General features: G+C 42.8%; 1 protein-coding gene across 7 annotated transcripts in view; it reads right to left on the reverse strand.

The window, feature by feature from the left end:
* Positions 1 to 10895, reverse strand: part of PLEKHA7 (pleckstrin homology domain containing A7) — a 145656-nt gene extending 134761 nt beyond the window's left edge. For all 7 annotated transcript variants that reach the window (XM_014252127.2, XM_014252126.2, XM_088057539.1 and 4 more), the window contains exons 1-3: positions 10781 to 10895; positions 10599 to 10675; positions 10413 to 10470 (exon numbers count right to left, since the gene is read on the reverse strand). In XM_014252127.2, coding sequence (XP_014107602.1) covers positions 10413 to 10470; positions 10599 to 10675; positions 10781 to 10863 — 218 coding nt within the window. In that variant the 5' untranslated portion in view covers positions 10864 to 10895. The remainder of the gene's footprint in view (positions 1 to 10412; positions 10471 to 10598; positions 10676 to 10780) is intronic.
* Positions 10896 to 18734: the final 7839 nt, after the last annotated feature.

Raw genomic sequence — 18734 nt, forward strand, 5'->3', positions numbered from 1 at the left:
GGAACAGCTGAGGGAGGTGGGGGCATTTAGCTTGGAGAAAAGAAGGCTCAGGGAGACCTTACTGCTCTCTACAACTGCCTGAAAGGAGGCTGTAGCCAGGTGAGGGTCAGCCTCTTCTCCCAGAAAAAGGCAACAGGACAAGAGGAAATGGCCTCAAGCTGCACCAGGAGAGATTTAGATTGGATATCAGAAAAAACTACTTCACCAAAAGGGTTGTCCAGCATTGGAACAGGCTGCCCAGGGAAGTAGCTGAGTCACCATTCCTGGGTATATTTAAATTCATTGGCACTTGGGGCATGGAGTAAGGATGGACTTGGCTGCGTCAGGTAAATCGTTGGACTTGATCACCTTGAGTTTCATTTCCAATCTAAGTGATTCCTTACTGTAGTCACTAAAAGGAGCAGATGTTTCCTTGTAGTGCAGAAATCCACCCAGCACAAGGGTTATTTAAAATTTAAACCTCATGTAAAATGTGAAGACATTTCTCCTGAAATTCTCTGCATCACCGGGCAAAGCCAGCAATATTGTTGCAACACTTGAAATTGCTCAGTGAGAGAGAAACCACCAGACTTTAAAAGCCCATATTATTTGTAAATCTCTCAGCAAAGACTGCTCTGCATCAGTACAGCAGCTCCTGCTCAGCAAATACTGGGTATTATGTTCAAATGCCTTAATCAGGTATTTTAATAACTTGTGTTTAACCTTGACACCAGATGCTCCGGGTTAGTAATGTTAACTGTGACTTCTGCTTCTACCTGAAATGGTTTTTAATCCTTCAAGGAGAATGCAGAAGCAAAACCGGAATTTCATGCCCAATAATCACACTAAGGAAACATACCTAAAGTCATAAAAATGAATGCTGTTTTACTTCTTTCCCAGAGGAGACTGTCATAGACAGACCTCAGTAATGTCAATTTCCCTCCCACCATTCTGGTGTTTCAATATTTCCTTAGACAACTCAATATTCTCCTGAGGCAGGGAAATGCAACTCTCAAGAAAGACTCTTGGTCCAGAGATTAGCTATTCACCTTCCTAGGCAAGTTACCAATAAGGGGAGAAAAAACAGACAATGACACTGGAAAACATCTGTTAACACTGATACACTCCACTGAAGTCAAGATTTATCATTCCACATTTCAACTGAATAGACTAAATACCCTGTAAAATGAGTATATCAAAGCCCAACTCGATACCTGTAATCTCTTCATTTGAAGAATTTCATGTAATGATTTCACATGAGAAATAAGTCATTGACTTGTATTTTTTTTTAATGCGTTCAAACTGCACCTCACTACAAAGCCAACTGGAAGAGCAAAGGGAAAGTGATTAGGCTGTTTAAAATTGAATGTTGGGAATAATAAAATGTTCAGTGTTGAAGGAATAAATCTCATCACTAAGTGAAATAGTTTTAGGCAGTCAAGCATTTCTGTGCTAAAAAAGTAAAGCACAAAAGCAGCATTTAAAGAACGGCATTAATTTCTGATTTCCAAGAAAGGAAATAAAAACATCTGCTTAAAAGCCACTTGACAAAATAATTTTCTTAATTGGAAAGCAAGCAAAGACTTTACATTTTAAAAATTGCACGTTCACAAATTCCACTATTTAAGCAAAAGAATTTAAAAATAGGGCTGCTATTCTGAGATGGTAACAATAAATATCAAGTGTTTGATAACTCATCTAAGAAAAATGGATCTCATCATCTTGCAGCTAACTTTTATTAATTTAATTTAAATTTCGTCCAGGAGATTCACATGGTCTTGAATTGCCATGTCCTCTGTGGAACAACGGTCTACATCTACATTTTGTCAGTGTTATCTCCCCATGCAAACAGCTAATGTTCTAACTCCTGATCTCTAACCAAAAGTACAGAAAATATGATTGCTTTACCAGCCAGTTAAAATTACATAAAATTAATCACACCCATTAGCACAGTTCTTTCTCCAGATGTGTTTTAAAGATTTTGCTGAAAAAGATCTAACAGATCTATTATTCCAGGTATTAGGATAAGGCCCAGTTATTTTCTTTGATTCAAAGTAGGCATTGAGCTCAAGCACTTAGAGGTGAACATGCAGAGCACACATTTAAAAGGTCTAAAAATTGGCTTTAAAAGATACACATTTAAAAAAATAATTACTTTAGCTTTTGGCCTCTGATTTATGCTACTTGATAGATAAACACTACCTTTATCTTTTCATTGCTCTCCTTAATGTTGGTATAAATTTCCTAAGTTAATCAAAGCAAATCTTCCCTCTCCTTAGAAAAAGAACAAAAAAGCAACAGCAAAAAGTAAAGAATAAACATGAAAGTTAAGTGAAAGTTGCTGGTCCAAGCATTTTGCTACTTTAAAGATGAATGTGAAACTATGACATTTTGAAATAAATATGTGGCTTGCAAAACGCAATAAATACATTTTTTTCAGATTGAATAAAACAGCAAATTAACAGCAGCTTTCCTGCTTACTTATATTTTACAGAGTCTATACAGAGCTCCTCAAAAAATCACCTGCATGTTGCAGAATTAATGTGTATTTCCAAATGTTTCAGTCAGCTCTTAGTTCAGGATATTTATCTCTGGTAAGTACATAAAATATAATAAAGTCCTCACTTGACAAAGAACTGTAAATAAAATCCAGTATTACTCAAATGCTTTATTTCAGCAGTGCATTCCAATTTCATTTTAAAAGTTCTGGTGGTTTTGGTTGTACTTTTTATTAAACTAAAAGATAAAACCTTTAAAGATACAGATAAGCAATAAGGAAAACAAGGGTTTAAACAAAAAACTTCAGGCAGAAAATGACATACCTACTATGTATTGGTAACAAGATTTTGTACCTGTCTAGACAAGTCAGTGACATTCTTGCCAACTACTCCGTGGCAGACAATCAAAAAGAGAAGGGTTGGGCGCTTAACCAGATTCTTCTTGGATTTAAACATCCTTAATTACAAATCTGCTTCTAAATTAAAAGTTCTGCTTCTAAGGACACAGAGCAGATCTTGTAAAACAGTCTAATAATGCTGTAGGAAAAGACAATTAAGCTATGAATAAAACGCCCCATTTTTTACTGTTATCCAAACCGAGGCCATTAAAAAAAAAAGTTTAAAAAGGACATCTAGGATGCAAAGACAAAACAAATTAGATTTAGCAGTAAATTAGAGTCTACAGTCATACTGCCTAGAATTGGATGTGATATTAAATAAATGTGACACCACATTTATTCAAGTTGCTCTTTGCAGAGATCCAGCACTACCATACCGAAGCAGTACACTTCATCTGTACCAAAGAAATGTAAATATTTGAGATGATAGGATCAGTAGTGAGGTTAAAACTCATTTTAGCATAATCCATCTGCAGCCAGTGGAATGATGGGAAAATGCAGGGCATAGAACACATGTATTTCACAGCACACACTTCCCTTTTCTCTGAAGCACTTGGTAAGATTGTTCAGGATTGCCAGACCTGCCTGGAAAAAGGTACCTTTTTGTTTCTTCCATTTATAAAATACAACATCATCTTGCATTATTTGCCTATAGATAGGCAATCCTTTTCACTAGGTTCAATTGCTAGAGTTAACTACTGATTGAAGAAGCAACCTTTTTCAACAAAATACATAGCAGAATCTTGATATTAATGCTATCTCAAATATTTGAGATTCTCTCTTTTCTGGCAGATAATGAGTAATTAATAAAATATAATTTAAAGTGTTGAATAAATTATCTATTTCCTCATCTGACGTGACAGGCATGTTGCAGAGTCATAAAAACAGTCTGAAATGTAACTCAAGGTTATGAAAACTACTTTCGGGATTACAGCAATACCTGCCCAGTACAGCTACATGACTGTATTTATTCTTAATCTTTAGACGGACTTTCAGAAATATTGAAACCCTCAGTGCCATATGTACCTTCTTTAAAAAGGCACATACATTCACCTGCACAGATCCAAGGAATGCAGAAGTAGACACTGCTTTAGGAGAGAGGCTGAATGAATGAAGTTTCTCTTACACATTAATGTCAAAAAGCTGGAATGTGTAGTAAACAAAATGTGGAGGCTGGCAGCTTTGTTCATACCTTTGTTTCTGAGCTACAACAAAAGGAAGCCACATAACACCAACCAGAACAAAAGAATGTTGCTCTGTTTCTGAGAAAACTTTGATTTCCAGAAGCAGTCAGCATCTAAAGAAGCATCTCGCTCTAAGTGTGTGTAATCCTTGCTGGCCTCTTCAGGTAGTCAAAATTCAGTTTTCCAACATGTGTGTATCTTGGAATAAAGGCAAACACAGATTAATGAACCAAGCTAAATACACTGTGGTGCAGCCTTGCTTTAAAAACAAACTTCAGCACCTTCCCTTATGCGCTCCTCCCTCCCCTAAGGAATGTACACAACATCCCTCTTCATTCACACACCTTGCTGAACCAAACCACATGTGGCATTTGCCTTATGCACAGTTCCAAGCCTGCTCTTCCAGAGGGCACTCTGAAATCCAGGCACCATGAACAACTCTTTTCCCACTTTCTGGGAGCTGAACTACAAAGCACTTCCTTTGCTCTCTGCAATTGTCAGCCATCCCTGCCCGAGCACAAATCCATCATAATTTACTGCACTCATTAATGAGTGATCTCCCATTTTAACTCTCATCAAAAAGGCCACTTAATTGTTTCCCCAGCTGGAATGAAACACAGCTGCTGTATCCAACCAGCAGATCCAATATTCCCAGCTCAATTCTGCTCACGATCCAGGACAACAAAATGTGTTAAACAGGCTGTCTGACCAAACCCAAAGCGGGAGAACGAAGGACAAGAAAGAGACATGCACAGAAACTCCTACAAGCAGTGAGATTTACTTCTACTGTATATAGCTCTGCTTTCCATGGCTCAAATGGAATCGTTTCTTCCAAGAAAATTTAAAATGAGAAGAGGAAGAACCAAGAGGGTTTCACCCAGCCTGGCAGCTTTCCTCCTGCTGCCAAGAGCCAGCAGAGGCCGCTCAAGACCATGGATCGCTTCTGCAGAACTGCGGGATGGGACAGCAGCTTCCCGAGCCGAGCCTCTCAACACAACTGCCACTTCTGGCATTTTTCTTCCACTTCTTAATTCCACACCCACTTTTCCACCCGTACAAACTGCCTCAGCGAAGTCTAGGCTCCCTCAAGGGCAAATCCTGACTGTAGGCTATCACTGGTTGCCAGAATCCACACTGCTGCAGAATCCACATATCCAAACTGGGTCTTCCATCCCTTGCTGGGATTCTGTTCCCCTTGCTGAGGAACTCCAGGTTCCTTTCCCTGAAAGTTACCCCATGATACTCTAGAGCACACAAAACCCATTAATTTCACCAGAGACTATCCTCACGTTTTCTAGAGATGGTGTGAACATACCACTTTTGGTGAAGTTCTCATGTGGCTCCAGCTAAGAAATTTTTATTCCCCTCCAGGAACTCCCCCCAACTCAAACTGGCCATGTAGAGCAGCAGTGCAGTGAAGTGGATCATGGGCCAGCTCCTCACGGTGGGTTTCATGTCAGTTCATAGACTTACTTATACATTACCTTTTATTTAAGCACAGGGTCAAGAACCACAAAGGACATCATCTAGACAGAAGACCTCATTATGAGGGTCATCACCATTCCTTACAGTAGCTAAGTGCTGCAGTACCTCTTACTTCAGCAATAGTATCTTTACAGCAATATCCATCATGGAGAAAACAGCAAGAAATTCTAATTTGTTTACAGCCGATCAACAAACACATACAGTAAATAGTGTTTTAGCCCATCTAAACAGCCACCAAAAAAAAGTACAGTTTTCAGCATCCTACTAGGAGTGGGGAAGACATGAATTTCTGCAGGGCAGAAGAAACCTGTTGATTAAATTTATTAATGAGATTACAAAACAATCTTCCCAGATAATCAAAAGGACTGGACTCAATAACCCAGATGGTCTCCTCCCCGTTGGGCTTCTGTGATTAAATAATCATTAAGTGAGTATCATCTGTAGCCCACTGTATGGTTTTCAGTGTGTACCTGAATGTACACACTTGGCACAGCAAATCAAAATTAAAAAGGCAGACTTCTGTTTAGCATACTTTGCTCTTTTGCTATTTCCAAACACTTGAAACACATACCATGCATATTTCCTACACACAGTACAGGCTAAATACAAGAATTAAAGAATAACAGTTGCAAACAGTTACTGACTAATTCTATGCCAATTTCATGGGTTTGTTTCTTGCACATCCACTTTGTTACCCAAAGAAAAAGCCAAGGTGAACTAGAAACTGAATTCAGAAACAAATAAAAGGTTAACTTCAAATATTTAAGTGTTAATTTCTACTTTTTTGTTCCTAATTCTAGGCTATAATTTGAATGCATGATTACCTTTCAGATGCGCAATACCATTGCAGCTTTCAAAAAGAACCTCTGTAGCAGCAGTATACATTTTTTAAGATATTTAAATACAAGCCAGTTAGGCATCTAACACTGCAAGAACAGGTCCTTCCACACCAACAGCCACCTCAATATTTGAAAGCTGTAAGAATGTAATAAAAAAGCATTCCACACTTTCCAAGCTTTTCAACTTCCCCAAGTCTTTTGGACAATCAAAAAAAGAGAAGCAAATGGAAAGAAAAACCTGCAGTACAATGCATACATGCACTGCTTTACTATCATCACAACCTTCCCTGCATGTGCTATCTCCTTCCCCGCAAAGAGTTTGCCAACCACAATTAACATTTCACATCAGCAACCCAACCACCAGAAACAAACCAAAGCCAGTGCTGTCCAGTCTTCATTCAGTTCCACATATGCTTAGCAACAACCTTTCTGCAGTGACTCTCCCATAAAGCACTTGCCCCACAAACACAAGGTATTTGAAAAATCATCAGTAAACAAATAAAATAAGAGATGAAAAAGAGTGTTGCAAGCTGTATTCAGCATTCAAAAACTGTGACAACCATGATACTTCCAAGACTACTACATGTAGATCCAGAAGAATCAGTTTATATATCATTTATTTAATGTTTTATTTAGTGATTTTAGGATAAGAGGCAGCACTTCCCTAACAGGGTTTGCACCATCAAGAAAACCAGAGGAACATCTGGAACAGAGAAAATAATTCGCAAAAAGACGTGGGTGTGCTAATCGGAAGCTAATGGAATGTAGCTTCCTAATATAAATAACAGTTCTTAAAATTTAAAGCAGTAAGGAAAGACTTGCATGTAATCTGTCAATTGGCAGCACTCACATGGGCTGTCAATGTGGGCATCTTCCCTAAACAGGCAAACAACCTAAAATGCAGAAAACTGAGAAATTTCTAGAGCCAAGAAAGCACTTTTGTTGTTTGAGAGCCTCACAAAAGCTCACTCCAGCAGAGGATTCTGTTCACTCACATGCAACAAAGATGACTTCATATTGCAAGAGGTGCAGAAAAGAACTACAGGATAATCAAACAGATGGAGAGCCCTTTTTAAAGGGCTGCACAAAGAACTCAGCTTGCTTAGTTGAGCAAAACAAGGCTAAGAGGGAATGTCATTTCAGACAAGCATCTCAAGTAAATAACCAAGGGGAAAACAGTACCCCTTCAACTACAACAGCTGCCCAACTACAGAACAGCAAAAAGCATTCTAAACCACAGCATATTAATTTGGAAAGCTTCTACCCAAGAGAAGTGGAGTTGTGGAAATTTTCAAACTGCTGTTAGGTGGAAAAGGGAGAAAAACTTACCTGGTTTTGATATGAAGCTTGACCAGGTTATAAAACTTTGTTTCACTTTATGGTGTTTCAAACCCTTGTTTTACTACATGATGTTTCAAGCTTGTCCACAGTATTGAAAGAAGCAACAAAGACATGGAAGTAAATGGACATAAGTTTAGTTAAGTTTTTTTTATATAAAAGACAGCTCACATCCAACCTTTTATCTAATATCTTCATTATCTCTGTACCAGAAATCAGGTAAGTGGAGTTAGTCTGTAAATATTTAAATAAAATGTTTGATTGAAGTTATTTGAAACAGCAGTTATACTTAGTAATACCTTTAATTTCATTAGAGGAATAATAAGACTTACAAGATCCATTAAGTTTCCAATGTGGTAAAAATACTACTGTATTAATTGGGGAAATTATCACAAGGTGGAGGGGTTATTTGGAATGTTCCTCCTGACACCTTTCAATAAATTAGTAGCCGAGAAGTAACAATGTGCTTGTGAAATTTTTGTAGATGACACCAGACTGGAACTGTCACCAGTACAAAGAGGACTGGGTAGTTATCCAGGAGCGCTCACAGGTTTTGAGAGCTGGAATGTCAGAAAATGGAATTTAATAGTACAACATGTGAAATCATGCGTTTAGGCACCAGTAACCTTTTCTGTAAGCTGAGAACTCATCACGTGGAAACACCACAGGAAGAATGAACAGAGCAGTGAGGTATGGAAATCATCATTTAAGGACAGTAATGTTTACATAAGCACAACAACAGCTCAGTATGCCCATGGAAGAAAAAATGAGAAATTCCACTCAGCTCAGGAAGCCTTTGAGCTGAAATTAGAGAGGTCAGAGCAGTGCTGGGGGAAGTATCACTGCTGAAGAGTTAAATATTGTACCCCATATCAGGAGGATCTTTGGTCTGAAGCAGTTCAACAGAAGAGACTTATGTTAAAACATTGCTTTGTCTCCTCACAAAACTTTGCTTGGCTAAAGATGATTGAGTTTATTAAATTGCTCAGTAAAATACATACTCCATTCCTTATTTCATTTTCTGCAGCAGTTCCAGCCCAAGGTAAAGAACACTATTAGCACAAGTTAAGCAAATGCACTGCACACAACTCTAATTCAATAGATCAGAAATTAAAAGTTTTGTAACTGCCTGACAAACAAGACAAGAGATGGTCTTCCAAACAGAGCAGTTGGGAAGAGGAATTTGAGCTGTTCTAAAATTGAAGTAGTAAGTTTCTGGAAAGGACAGAAAAACAAGTAGATGTATTCCTACATCTAGAAGTTTATTTACCCATGTAAAGGATCTCTTTACAGTACATTTACAGACTGGACATTTTAGAGTTCCATCTCTGGCCTGTGCAACCAGCAGAACTTCTGTTCCTTCCTTTCAACGCACTGGCCACAGATAAAGGGTGGCAGCTTGAAGTGTTACTGAGCTGTGCTACAATGCTTTGCTACTACCTCCTGTTCAAGAGTCAAGGGCTAAACTAACTGCCCAGCCTAGCACTGTAAGGAATCCTCTGGCTCAGACAAATGAAGATTGAAGGCCTTTTTTCTCCTCTGTAGGTGAAAAAAAGGACATTTTAGGATCATCTAGAATTTTATTTAACAAACATCCTCTAAAACATGAGGCATTTGTTATACCTTCGGTCAACTGCTCCTTGACACAGTCAAGGTTTAGAACCCATATGGTTTGGAACTTTGATATTTTCTAAAACCTTTTTTTCAAGCTACTCAAAGGTTTTGGGGTATGATCTGGAGGCATTTCAATACTGGACAATTGTGACACAGCTGTCAGCAGTTACTGGGGGTGTACTTAACAACCTGGGTTAGCCATCCCAGTCCTGCATTGAAGCAATAGCATAGTATGAGAATTTTCCAGTCTTTTTCTGTTGGTTCCATTAAATTTGTCAGACATTCAGATTTCCAAAGCAAAACGCAAAGACATCACACGTTACACGTAACTCTTTATCCAAGATGTACCAGACTTATTTGATTAAATCTCTACTTTTACATCGGTGTTTGTCTTTGTAAAAGCCTTGCATCTGCAATGTTTGAAAGAAGTTGTCTTAGTTATCCGACTTTACCGCTACACACTTGCATCTCATAGAGCCAAAGCACCTCAGTAAGCAGAACATCCCTGCTTGTAACTGCTCTCTGAAAAAGAAACGCACTGAAAGATCCCGACAGCCACCACCAGCCCTGGCATGGCAACTTCATCCGTTCAGCCCCGTCTCTGGGAAGAGACTCTGGAAGCCTTTCACTTGCAAAACTTCCCGGGGCTGCGTCCAGAGCCACGAGCCATTGAAAATAAAACCACCACCTCGGCCGGCGCCCAGCAAGGCAACGCTCCACCTGCCGCAAACCTCACTGTAAATAGCGGGGAGGAGGGGAGCAGCCAGCTCACAAACAAACACACACCAAAAAAAACCCAAACAAACAGGGAAAACTGAAGTGCCGCCTCCAAGGAAACCTGTTGCTGACCACCGCCAGAGCGCGGCTGGGGGGATCCCGCATACCGCCGCGCCTGGAGCCAACTTTCCCGCTGGCACGGCGCACCCCGGTGCCGCTTTCGGCGGCGTGGATCGTTAATGAACCCGGCGGACGTGCGGGCCCGGTGCGGGGGCGGCCGGCCTGAGCCGGGGCCGGGGCCGAGCCGCCAGCGCCCCCCGGCCCTGGGCGGTCGGCGCGGGGCCGGGAGCCGGTACTCACTCGATGAAGTAGCTGGCGCCCTCCTCCGAGAACCCCTCCTCCCATCCGCGGGGCAGGTCTGCAAGGCACGGGGGACGGGGAAAGAAAGAGAGAGAGAGAGCGGGAAGGAGGGGTGAGAACTTCGTCCGCGGAGCCTCCCGGCCAGGGCGGGGGGCAAGGAGGGGGCGCCGCGCCGCCGGCACCCACCTGAGCGGATCATGTGGCCGGAGTTGACGGGCTCGCCGGTGCGCGGATGCAGCCAAGTGGTGGTACGGGTCAGGTCGCTGCGAGGGAGAAGCGGAAAACATGCACCTGTTAGTGAGGGCGGCGGCGGCGGGCGGGAGCGGGGCCGCACCGCCCCCCGCGCCCCTCCCGCGGCGCCCCCTTACTCGATGAAGAAGACGCGCCCGTCCCTGCAGACACCATAGGACCAGTGCTCAGGTAGAGTGTCCCGCCCCACCGCCGCCGCCATGTTCGCCGTGCGCGCAGCCGGCCGGGGCGGGGGTGCGGGCGGGAGGGCGGCCGGCGCTCGGCGCCCTGCGCCCGGCTCTGCTCGGCAGCGCCACCGCGGCGCGGCCGGGGGGCCGCACCTCCCGCCCCTCGGGAGGCCGCGGGCGCGGCGGCGGCGGGGGCCCGCGGTGCTGGCGCCCGGCTTTGTCCGGCCCTGCCCCGCGCCCGCCCCCCGGCCCCGCGTGGGCTGCCGGCCCCGGCGCGGCGCAGCGGCCCCCGCGGCCGCCCCCGCGGCCAGCTGCCACTCGCGGGAGGGTGCCGCACATCCCCGCAGGCGCTCTCCGCCCGGGGGAGGCTCCGGGATTGTCTCGTGCGCCGCTCCGGGAGCCCTGGGAGCCGCGCCCGGAGCGGGGAACGTACAGGTGTGAGCGCACCTGGCTGCCGCCGTGCCCCGGGGCCGCGCTCGCCAGCGGCGCCAGGTGAGGAGGGACAGACAGGCCGCGGGGACTTTGAACCTCGGGCACAGGGTACGGGGGCACCAAGGTTAAAACATCGCAGAGAGGCAGCAGCCGGCTGACAAAGCAGAGCTGTCACCGGCATCGGGAGGGACCTGTGCCAGCCCCTGTCTTCGTCCGTGACCTAGAAAAGGCAGGAGTGTAACGTGAGGGAGCCCGCTGGGTGCATTTCAGTGAGGCTGGGCTGGCCCCCAGTCAGACCAAGACCCTTACTGGTGCTGGTGCGGTGTGTGGGGATGCTCCAGCTGGAGTTAAGTGCTCCAGTCACTCAGAATGTGGTTTAGGGACCGAGTGGATGGGACAAGCAAGGAGTGGTCTGCCGTACAGCAGAGCCCGTAGGTTTCTTACTCAATTCCTAGCGCCAGCCAGCAGGGCGAGGGTGGGTGCCAGGTGGAGAGTCCTAGCCAGTGCCTTGGCTTGGCCGTAGTGGTAGTTGCAGTCGGAGAGGAGGACTGACAAAGCCAAGTGGGGACCGGTCCAGAGAGCAGAAATGCCTCTTTCAGTGAGGGCAGCAGTGGCGGAGCCAAGCGTGGCTCTGTGGGGTTCTTACTGTTCTGACACGGGGGAAGAGAGAAGGATCGGAAAGGCAGGAAATGGGACATTTGCAAGCTTGGGCGTAGAAGGTGAGTGTTAAAGGGAAAGACAGGCTGCAAAGAGGGGTGGGAAAGGGTAGGTGAGTCTGACTGGGGACAGGTTAGTGAAGAAAAACAGAGGAGACCAACTGAGGACACGGCTGTGTGGGAGAGTGAGAACGCCAGCATGCAGTAGGAGAGTGTAAGAGGAGAGAGTGCTGCAGTACAGGGAAAACGATAACGTTTGCTTTTTCTTCTAAATAACCAATATAAATCATCAGAAGAAAGCAGGAGGCAAGAAAAGCAGCAAAAGTCAGGAGAGAGAGGGCTTTGCTTTATTTCACACCAGTTTCAGACAACGGTGCAGGTCTGGTGCACCAGGGTATCTTTGTGTAGACTTCCCTTTTTGACCACTGTTGGAAAAGATACTATACTGTATAATATACACTATATATACTATATATATATGTACTGTACTAACATGGTGTCATCTAGCAACCAAGAATGGTCATTACTGTGGCACACAGAGCAGACTAACTGATATGCGCATCTTCCAGCAATTCACAGAATTTTAGTTTATCCACAGTTATAAAGCAGGACAGAGTATCTTGTAGCCCTTTATCCTAAGTCAGAATTTTGATTGAAACTTCTAATACTAAAACTTCTGTGCTACCTTTTTTTGTTTTTAAACCTTGTTGGGTTTCCATGGCAAAGTTTTGGAAGAGGGGGAGCTGCAGGAGTGGCATCTGTCAGAAGCTGCCAGAAGCTTCCCTTACATTTAACAGGGGCAATGCCATCCAAGCTCCAGGTTGGACTCAATGCTGGCCAGTGTATTGGATAAGGGATTTTAAAAGGGAAAATGAAGGAGGAATTTGGGCCAGAGAATGAGTGAGAATATGTGAGAGGAACAGCTGTGCAGACAGCAAGGTCAGTGGAGGAGGTGCAGGAAGCGTTCTAGGCACTGGAGCTGAGATTCCCCTGCAGCTCATGGTGCAGCCCATGGTGAGGCAGCTGTGCCCCTGCAGCCCGTGGAGCACCACGGGGATGCAGAGATCCACCTGCAGCCTGTGGAGGACTCCACTCCAGAGCAAGTGGATGCCTGAGGAGAGACTGTGACCCCATGCTGGAGCAGGGACCTGCAAACCCAGGGAGAGAGGAGCCCATAGTGGAACAGGATTGCTGGCAGGAGTTGTGACCCTGGGAGTGACCCACGCTGGAGCAGGCTGTTCCTGAAAGAAGGACCACTCCCCATGGAAGGGACCCGCAATGGAGTGGCACATGCACAGCTGCAGCCCATGGGAAGGGACTTAGTTGGAGAAATTGATGGAGAGCTGTCTTCTGGGAGGTAGGGACCCCACTCTGGAGCAGAATGAGGAGTCCTCCCCCTGAGGAGGAGCAGGAGTGGCAGAGGCAATGTGGTGAACTGATCAAAGCCCCCCTTCTCCATCCCTCTGTGCTACTGAGAGGGAGGAGGTAGAGAATCAGGAATAAAACTGGAAGAATGGAGGGTAGGGAAAAGTGGTTTTAATATTTGATTTTATTTCTCAATATACTATTCTGATTTGACTGGTAATAAACTAAATTAATTTCCCCAAGTTGAGTCTTTTTCACCTGTGACAGTAAGTGATGAGGGATCTCTCCCTGCCCTTACCTCGACCCTTTCATTATATTTTCTCTCCCCTGGCCATTTGAGGAGAGGGAATCACAGAGTGGCTTTGGTGGGCAGCTGATGTCCAGCCAGCGTCACCCCACCACAGAAGCCCTAACAATTCTGAGTCACTCTGGTTAGGTGTGAGTTACCACAGAACTTGCAGTAAGGTCAGTTCTAGCGCAATTCCAAAGTCAATCAAACAAGTTATGTCGTGTCATTGCATGTTTAGGTCTGTGCAGAAGAGATTTAGACCAACTCATTGCATTTAGCTTGTAACTCCACCAGGCTTTGGCCATTCGACCACTGTGACAAAATAGGCTTATCCACCTCAAATTAATAGTAACTTCATTGAATAAACATTATTGTGGTTTGGATTTCAGGTCCTAAAAGCATCTGTACTGGGTCAAACTAAATGTCTGTTTAGCCTAATATTCTGTCTCATGTCCCAACAGGAGCAGGTGCCGAGAAAGAGCGCAGGAGCAAGACGGTCACAGGCAACTCCCCAACTTCTTTCCTCAACTCTAGTACCAACATCCAGTGCTTGCCTGCAGAGGCTGTGAGCTTCTTGCTCAAGGAAAGAAAAGCTCTTGTTTTCTGAAAGCAAGCAAACTAACTCCTAATGGATCTTTTCTGTGAACCAGACTAGAGCCCACATAACTTCTGTCATCCAGCAGTAGCAAAGTGCTCCTAATGCTCGTCTTACCTGAGCTGTGTATGAAGAATCACCTTCTTTGATTTGTTTTGAACCCAGATCCCATTTCATTGATTTTCTTCAGTTCTTGCAATGAAAGCGACTGAGGTCACTAGTGCAGCCTCCTGCAGTGTCAGCATTGATTTTAGAGCAGGTAGCCCAGGCCTTTGTCTAGGTAAGGATGTGAAAATACTCCAAAGACAGAAATTCAACAGCCTCTCTTAGCACCTAGTTCCCATGTTCCTGTGGTGAAAACACTTTCATTACATCAAGTTAGAAACTCCCTGTTTCAATTTGTCACCGTTGTCATATGACCAAATCTTGAGTTGATGCGTCATGGTACCTGAGCCATTAGCACATTATCACATACACCTGCAAATTACAGAGAAATGCATTATTGAAAAAGCGTATTTTCTTACAGTAACTTACAGAGCTCTATTCCAAAATTAGGATCAAGATGAAAACTTAGTCTAGAATGATAGAAGTTCACAAGCTGACTTGTTTTGGCCTCGTCAGGGGGTTTTTGATTTAGAGCCCTGGAGGAGGAATGCCTCCAGGCATCATTCATTAATAAGATTACCAGATTCTTCTGGCTTTTCTGGGGTTTTTTTGGGTGGTTTTTTTTTTGTTTGTTTGTTTGTTTTTTTTCTTCCCCCAGGCTCTGGTTCCAGTCCTCCCTGGCTGATATCAGACACTTCTCTATTATCATTCATTGCACTTTAGAGGCACTGTCTGGAAGAAGCTATTTGGGGTAAAATTAGAACTTTAAGGCCACAATATCAGGAGCTCAGCTAAAGGAAGTGAAATATGCTCTTCAACAAGGGTCTAATAAAACCTAGGATATTTGAGGCTGCCTTTGTTGATAACAGGGTAATTCAAGAAGACATCACGAGGTCCCTGAATACTGCAAGTTTGAACCCCCATTTGACAGCTTTATAGAAATCTGTCACTAATGTTACTTGCTATTGTCTGCATCCTCTGGGAACAATTTTTTGGATGACTACATTAAATTGGGAGAGCAGTGATACATTTTAAAGTATGCCAAAATCTGTACTTGCACTTTCATTGAAACAGAGAATCACAGAATGGTTTGGGTTGGAAGGGACCTTAAAGATCACATCATTCCAATCCCCCAGCCCTGGGGACAGGGACACCTTTCATTAGACCAGGCTGCACAGCCCCATCCAACCTGGCCTTGAACATTTGCAGGTGTGTAGCATCCACAACTTCTCTGGGCAACCACCAGTGACTCACCACCCTCACAGAATTTAAGAATTTAATCCTAATATGTATTCTAAACCTGTCCACTTTCAGTATAAAACTATTACCCTTTTCCTATCACTACATGTGCTTGCTGTTTCCAGAATAAACTCACTAAATATGAACATCCTTTTTACCTCATTCCTTTATTTTCAGCCCTTGCCCTTACAACCCAGCTTCACCCTGGCAGTGGCAACATCCAAATGCTCTCATTTCCTCTTTTTTCCACTTCCATTGCACACACCCCCAACCCTTGCACTATTCAGGTCTGAATGTTTCCCTGCACTTTTTCAACCCTTCATATGCTGTAACTTTTCAATAAAACATGGAGTAGGAGTCTGCAAGTAATGCAGGAGACACTATATGAGAATCACAAAAAAAAAAAATAAGAATACAGGTATCATGTCCTTCAGTCACAATTCAATCCAGTGTCTAGAAGGTTGCAGAATCACAGCTGGATTTCAGCATGGTGTGTACTCTAATGACCTATTTCCTATTTTTCAGAGAATTCCGTTCAATTGAATTTGATGATCTTAGAGGTCAAAAGCTGCTGCTATTTCAGGAAGCTTAATGAGGTACAATGCATAGAAAAGCCTGCTAGTTATGACTTTTTCATCATGACCTGTATATTTTATAAAGGATAAGCACGATTTATAAAAGGTGCGAGGCCAGACAGAGGCACAGCATCTAAAGAGTAATGAATCTGAATTATTAAATCCTGGTTAAGAAAGCTTATAAGCCGTAATGCAAATCATGTATTATGCCCTTTAGCTGCAAAACATGTATTATGCCTTTTAGCATGATTTTCCAGCTCTGCTTGGAACAGCTAAGAATTAGAATCATGAAAGGTTTCATGGTGAGACGGATTAATTTGCAAGACAATTTCAGAGCAGTTCATTGTCCGATTATACTGAAATATAGATTGTATAACCACATTGTTCTTCAGGATTGTGCAGTGTGATTCCCATCCAGCAGTGATAAGTACTTGAAACACCAGAAATTAATACATTGATTCTTAGAGGTAGAAGAATGTTTTAATTAGATAATAGGGGAAATAGGGAAGAGATCTTGGAGACATTAGGCAAATCCACATTCTTGGAAAATTTCCAATGCTGTTGCTTCAAAACTGCAACACTTTTTCAGATTATGGGAGAACTACAGTAAGGAATCACTATGGTATATTTATTCAAATTGGGGAAAACAACTTTAGCTGCTGGATTTTCAGACGGTATGGGGAAAAGCCATGTCAGGAGAACAGTATGAACAGTACCAAAAGAACCCTTCAATTTGAAAAAAAAAATGGAAAAAAAATGGAGAGGACAAATTAAAAATGCAAGTCCAAGACCAAACATTACCTTAGTGGGTAGGGAAAGCAAACAAGATAACAAAAAGATCACTATTGTATTATTTTGAAACCAAAACATACTTGATGAGATTTAATACATACCAGTCAATTTTATTCCTTGTTCATCCATGTCAGGATGAGTAGAAAACAGCTTGATTTATGCCAAGATAAATTAGAAAATGGATGATACATAGAAATTTTCCCAAATGTAATGAGCAGTAAAGCAGCCTAAGTAGGAATATCATGGTATTTCCCTTATCACCAATTTCTAAAGGCTGGCTCAGACAAAATTTCTGAAATCCTAAGTATACTTAGAATTCTAAGTAGGGGGAAATTCTAAGTATACTAAGTATACTTACTTTGTCTCAGGCTTTCATCATGTCTTTCAGCTATGAAAAGATGATCTCACAAGATCCATTTTAGTCTATATTCCTAAGAAAAGAAATGCTGGTTCAAAATGTTAAGATTTTTAGAAATAGATGGACGTCAAAAATTTTCATCACCTGATAGGTACTAAAGAGCACCTTTACTGAGTGGCTGTCTAATTGACAGGAAGAATTCACAGCAACCTCTTGAATTTAAAGATCTCTGTTATTTACAAGGAGAGGAAGGACAATCCCTGATACAGTTAAGAAAGATAAGCAACTTGCACAATGGTACTACTGATGACATGACTAAATATAGAGCACATTCTCGTTCCTGATCTGCAGTGTTTTCAGTTGAACCACACAACCTACAGAAGTCAGGAGAGCTAGACAGAAGGAAGGGCGGCAGGAGTCACAGGATAAGTACAAAAATTTGGCACACCATCTGCAGCACATCACCCATTTCCAGCCTAAGCACTTCCCAGGACAGAATTAATACATGTATTAATACAATGCCAAATGAATCTTGAGCAGAACAGAAAAGGTATTGTCACAATAGATTCTGTTTTCCTTTTTATAAGTGCTGACATTAAATGAAACATCTTCTGCACTTTCTAAACAGGGCAGTTCATGCTATGGGGAAAGTGATGGCAAGTTTTAGACAAAGTAAGATTTTTGGAACCTATTTTCCTTGCAATAGACTGAGAAGTCTCCCTAAATTTCCTTGGGACCTGTATCAGGCAACAGTTCTAAGAGCACTGAAAGATAAATATAGCTGATAAAATAAAAAAGATTAAATAATGGTAAATCTATTGTTGAAGGAATTCCAAATACGGAAAAAGGAGTTATTCATTTTCCTGGCCACTGGAAAGAATATAAACAAGTTCAAATTGTATCCACAGTTCCTTTGAGGAAGATACGGAGCATGACATTGTACAAGAATAGTTTGGAGAGTCACTGTCTCCCTGTCCAGCAGGATCTGACTGGAGACTGCACACAGGCATCAGCCCAGACAGTGACACTGCTGAGCAAGACAGATGGGAAAATGACATTGAGAAGGCAACACTGGTGCTGCATAACAAATCCAAACTTCTCCTTCCAAAACATGCTGAACTCTCCTACAAGTGAAAAAGAAGGGTAATTATCTTTAGGTAAAAGGCTTTCTTTTCCAAACCACCATCAGTTTTCAAAAGTATGTTCTCACTGAAAGTACCCTTTGTGAAATCCAGAAGATATCTTCAAAATAATTCTATTTTCCTTACAAATGTCCTTCATGTTTAAAGACATCCTACTGATTTACCTTCTAGATGCAAACATCTGAATATATCTAATTACCTCTCTCTCACCTGAATATCCATTTGCCCAAAAGAATTATATTCATAGAAACAAGTTAAGCATGTCCCCTGAAATGCACAAAAATGCACACAAAAGCAGAAATGAATGAATGCATCCCCTAATTACTGTCAATTTACAATTTCCTGTCACACAAGCTTT

This window comes from Pseudopodoces humilis, chromosome 7 (genome assembly GCF_049639895.1).
Source record: "Pseudopodoces humilis isolate 2021_Gansu_Grassland_sample_001 chromosome 7, ASM4963989v1, whole genome shotgun sequence".
In the NCBI taxonomy this organism is placed as follows: domain Eukaryota; kingdom Metazoa; phylum Chordata; class Aves; order Passeriformes; family Paridae; genus Pseudopodoces; species Pseudopodoces humilis.